The 4,626-nt window shown below is 49.2% G+C and overlaps 4 protein-coding genes across 4 annotated transcripts, besides 3 other annotated features; all 4 read left to right on the top strand.

Annotated features, from left to right (window-relative positions):
* Window positions 1-971, top strand: Tc00.1047053510965.29 (hypothetical protein, conserved; the record flags this gene model as incomplete). The annotated part of the gene is made up of 1 exon (XM_798421.1): window positions 1-971. A coding segment is annotated over one exon (971 nt), but the record flags the coding sequence as incomplete, so codon positions are not given.
* Window positions 1-4,626: a sequence feature (heterozygous, non-Esmeraldo-like haplotype).
* Window positions 1,709-1,737: a microsatellite.
* Tc00.1047053510965.20 (mitochondrial inner membrane signal peptidase, putative) lies at window positions 1,888-2,508 on the top strand (the record flags this gene model as incomplete). The annotated part of the gene is made up of 1 exon (XM_798419.1): window positions 1,888-2,508. The coding sequence occupies one exon, from the start codon at window positions 1,888-1,890 to the stop codon at window positions 2,506-2,508; it is 621 nt and encodes a 206-aa protein (XP_803512.1).
* Tc00.1047053510965.10 (hypothetical protein, conserved) lies at window positions 2,766-3,896 on the top strand (the record flags this gene model as incomplete). Its single annotated transcript, XM_798416.1, has 1 exon — window positions 2,766-3,896. One exon carries the CDS (start codon window positions 2,766-2,768, stop codon window positions 3,894-3,896), a length of 1,131 nt encoding a protein of 376 aa, XP_803509.1.
* Window positions 3,895-3,946: a sequence feature (T-rich).
* Tc00.1047053510965.5 (elongation factor 2, putative) lies at window positions 4,108-4,626 on the top strand (the record flags this gene model as incomplete). The annotated part of the gene is made up of 1 exon (XM_798423.1): window positions 4,108-4,626. A coding segment is annotated over one exon (519 nt), but the record flags the coding sequence as incomplete, so codon positions are not given.

The raw sequence follows: 4,626 nt of genomic DNA, 5'->3' as shown, positions 1-4,626 counted from the left end.
GATTTCCTGTGAAATTAAGGACTTTGTCTCCCCTTCAGTGCGTATTTGGCTCCGTTGTAACGGATATGCCGACCTTGCGGAGGGTGTTGAATGAAGTTTTACAAAGTCACGAAAAAGTACTTGTATGGGAAGTAAACGGAACGAAGAGTAGGGAGCTGGTCACTTTGGTTTCGGCCTCCGGTTGCGTTGCCATCGCACAGGAAGGCTCCAAAGATGCTGTGTGGCTTCAGCAATGCACCCCTTCTATAGAAAAATATTCCAGTTTCTTTGCAACAGCTGTAATGAATAATTCCGGCTTTTCTAAGCTGTGTTTTAACAAGAGCCCTTATTCGGATCAGTTATTTCTGGAGGATGTGGAACTTGGCTGCTCCTTGGTAGACCTGAACGCTGAGCTTTTGTTGGCCTTCTCTGACAAGAAGCTCTTGGAGGAATGCGTCCGTTGTGGGGAACAGAGTTTTAAAAGGCCTGTCGCGGAGGTGCGGTATGGCGGTAATGAAAGGGGGTATTTTGTTTGCGCCAATAAAGACGTCAAGAGAGGTGAGGTCGTGTTTGAGGATGAGGGACGTAGTTTTGCCATTGTCACGCGACCCTTCGTGGATAAACACTGGGGGGAGGAGGAAAAGGTGACCTTTGCGGAATACGCGTGGCCCCTTGACGCCGACGGCCATGTATACGCCATTTGGGAGAGCAACCCTAGTGAGTGGCGTCCCATCAATCATTCTTGTGATCCGAACTGCATTTTTGGCGAGGAACACTCACTTAACGTCATTGCAGCCCGAGACATCAAGAAGGAAGAGGAACTTACAATGGATTATTCAACGTTCTGCGACTACACTATGAGACCCTTTTCTTGTAGTTGCCGCTCGGAGTGTTGCCGTGGAATAATTTTGCCGGATGAGGCGGCACTACGAAAGTACGGCACGCACACGTGGCACCGACGACCTCCTATTCCTCCGGCGAAAAGTGTTTGATGTTTTTCATCACATATCATCTACTTGATTTTGGTTTTGGTGGAGTCTCTTCTTCTCTCTCTCTTTTTTTTCTTTTGTTTTGTGCATGGTTGACTCCTTACTTTCTGTACTTGTGCGCAAGGGCGGGGAGTGACGATAGAAAAAACTGTGGATTTTACTTAAATTTACTGTCGAATGAGGTGACTTTTTGTTCCATCTTGTGTGTGTGTGTGTGTCTGTTTTCTCTTCTTTGGATCCGCTCACCACACGGATGTCGCTGGCGGCGCATAGAAGGAAATTCCATTACTTCCCTCACCTCTCCAATGGGCGGGTGAGGGGCCGAAGGAAACTGAATATAGAGGAGAGGAAAAGGGTGGGGGAGCGTCTTGCGCATATGTGTACATGTTTTTTTTTTTCGAGTGTTTCTTACAGAATGTGTTATGCGCAGGGTCATTGAGCGTCCCTTTCCACGAACATTTATCGTGACACACCAATTTAATCTGTTTTGTACCGTCGGAGTTTCAATTCTTTAAAAAATCATTGTTTTTATAATATTGTTGGTGTTTGACGCGTTTTATTTTCCTCGTTTGTTGTGGAAGTTACGCTATGCCACCACCTGTCGCCATGTTTTTGTCGCGGCATGATTTGAGATCTTGGACGGGCTGCGGGAAGGCTCGGAGGGAGCTAATAGACCTTTTGCGGCTCCAAAAATCTTGCTGGGAGCTGGAGTGAAACATAAATAAGAGTTGCCATTTATTTTGTTATTGTTGTTGTTGTTGTTGTTGTTTGCTTTTTTTTGGCGTTCTATCTCCTTTGAGGATGAGGAGGAGAGAATATGCAACGACGGACCTTAACACGGTGTTGTTCTTGCTTTATTTGCATTTTTTCTTTTTAGAACGGAAGTGGTCGTATTGGCGAGGGGAGGGGCATTAGTAAAATGCATTGGTGCCTTCGTGCGCTTCGTTACGACGTGCCGTATATAATACTAGGCGTCGTTATTGGCTGGAATTCAGATGTATGCTGCTCCGTCAAGGGGCGCTCTATGCTTCCCACGCTCATTCCAGGAGACTATGTCCTGTTTCTCCCGTATGGTATGCTTCGTGTTCTTCAGTATTTATTCCAACGTCCGTTGGTGCGGAATGGGGATGTTATTGTCATGAATATATCGCCAGAGCTGACTGTATGCAAACGCGTGATTCGCTCCACCACGGACGAGTCCGTTATGAGAAGATGGAACGAAGATCAATTTACAGGGGCTTTGCCGGAGCAGATTCCTTTGCTGGAGACGGATGGCGACTCCGAGGAGCTTCGCGCAGAGCGTGAGGCGCGTATCTATGACAGTCTCGCGGAGTACGCGAGGGCCCGCGATTGGGATGACTGCCTCGATCGCGTTGATCGTCCCTCTGCGTGGCTTTGGCTTGAGGGCGATAACCCCAACGAGAGCTTTGATTCTAGACACGCGGGCGGCATGCCGCTTGAGTGCCTTAGAGGGCTTGTATTCCTGAAGGCGTGGCCTTCAATTGGTCGACTGCCGCCCCGGCCGCTTTCCGCGAAGTAGGAGGGGCGAAGATGTGAGGCATTTTTAAGAGCAACACATGCACGTTCACGCACTTTTATTCTTTCTTGCCGTCTTGTTTTATTATTTCTGAGGCCTGAGGAAACAGCGGCGCCGGCAAGGGACGCTTTTTACATTTTTTTTTTCTTTGTTTGCCACTGCTTGAGCGTAATTAGGGTTTGCAACGAAGGGGAATTGGGCGAGCGAGGGAGGGAGAGGACGCTCCTTTCCTTTTTCCCAAAACTACTAGTTTGCTTGCAATGAACAGGAGTACCGTTTCTGAAGATATTGCGTTGGCCGGTATCAAAAAAGAAGTTCTGCGATCCCTTCCATTTTGGAAGTCGTTTGTGGAGCTGCGCGAGGCATACCATCGGAGACCACGAGTTTTTTCGTGTGATGTTTCTATTAAGAGTCGCAAGGCATGCTCCCACTTTGTGGGGTTTGATGTACTTTGGGTGCAGTCGGAGGTTGTTTTGGTGAGTTGGCGGAGACCTTCAAAAAGAAACCGCGCAAACGACTTACCTCCCGAGTTCGTCGAGGTGCATCTAACTTTTGGCTCGATGCATTTTGTTCACCAAAACGTCCACCTCGTCGGGGACCATTGCAGCTACAGTCTGCAGTCGGTGGTGCTTCTGCAGCGACCCGAACAGTTGCAGTGTGTGGCGGGCAACATGGTGCACTTCGCCTTCCTTGTCTACGGTATGCTGCACATTTCTCAACGGGATGGGTTTCTTACCGAACCTCGTGCCATCCTTCCTCCACCCAACTCGGCGGTGATGCTGCTTGGAATGGGTGGAAATAGCATGGAGCGTGGAATTCGTTATATTCTGGGGGAAGACGCCCACATTTACATTGCAGAAATTGAACCCGCCGTAGTAAGCACGTGCCGATTTACCGGCCTGCTGAAGGAAAATGCGAATACGCATGTTTGCTTGGACTCGGCTGAAAGGACCATTCAAAAGTGCCCCGAAAAGTGTACTTTCATCTTTATGGATCTCTTCGAGCCGCTCAGTGGAAAAATGGTGAACACGATGCCTCTTATCCGACAGGCATTTGACATTCTAGCGCCTAACGGAATTCTTCTCATCAATGAGCACAGCATTCCCACCGTGGAACACCTTCTGCCCCTACTCCATCTATTTGGAGACCACAACGTTCAGTTCGTCAACGTTCGTGGTTGGAATGAAAGCATAATTGCTGCAACAAAACCAGGAGGCAACGCAGATGGCCTGGGAAGAAAATGCTCCAAGAGACTTGCAACGGACGTGCTAAACGACTTTGATCACACATTCCCCGGATGGATGCCGGATAAAAACTACTTTTTGAGGTCACAAATTCTGTACGCTAAGCCACTCACATTAAAACTTCACGCACGTCAATGGGCCTCATAAAGAAAAAAAAAAATAATAAATAAATAAAAGAAAAACAACAAAAACAAAAACTACGAGAACAAACAACGCTTGGATCAAAACGACATATGCTGTCGTTCCCTCTGGTGCTGGTTCTGCTGTGTGTCAAGGGCCTTTCCTTGAGTGATTTTCTTTCTGTTCTCTTTCCTTTCACTCCTTTTCCAGATTCAGCAGCTGCTTTAAGCTATTCAAGATGGTAAACTTCACCGTTGATGAGGTCCGTGCGCTCATGGACTACCCCGAACAGATCCGCAACATGTCCGTGATTGCACACGTTGATCACGGCAAGTCGACGTTGTCCGACTCGCTTGTGGGGGCTGCCGGTATCATCAAGATGGAGGATGCCGGTGACAAGCGCATCATGGACACCCGTGCCGACGAGATTGCGCGTGGTATTACGATCAAGTCAACCGCCATTTCCATGCACTACCACGTGCCGCCGGAGATCATCGCCGACCTCCCCGACGACAAGCGTGACTTCCTGATCAACCTGATCGACTCTCCCGGGCACGTGGACTTCAGCTCCGAGGTGACCGCGGCACTCCGTGTGACTGACGGTGCCCTCGTTGTTGTCGATTGCGTGGAGGGTGTGTGTGTGCAGACGGAGACGGTGCTGCGCCAGGCACTGACGGAGCGTATCCGCCCTGTTGTGTTCATCAACAAGGTGGACCGCGCCATCCTGGAGCTGCAGCTGGACCCCGAGGAGGCGTAC

The sequence above is a fragment of the Trypanosoma cruzi genome, genomic scaffold, assembly GCF_000209065.1.
Source record: "Trypanosoma cruzi strain CL Brener 1047053516999 genomic scaffold, whole genome shotgun sequence".
NCBI classification, from domain to species: Eukaryota; Euglenozoa; class Kinetoplastea; order Trypanosomatida; family Trypanosomatidae; genus Trypanosoma; species Trypanosoma cruzi.
The sequence above is the reverse complement of the archived record's forward strand: the minus strand, read 5'-3'. Positions and strand labels throughout refer to the sequence as shown.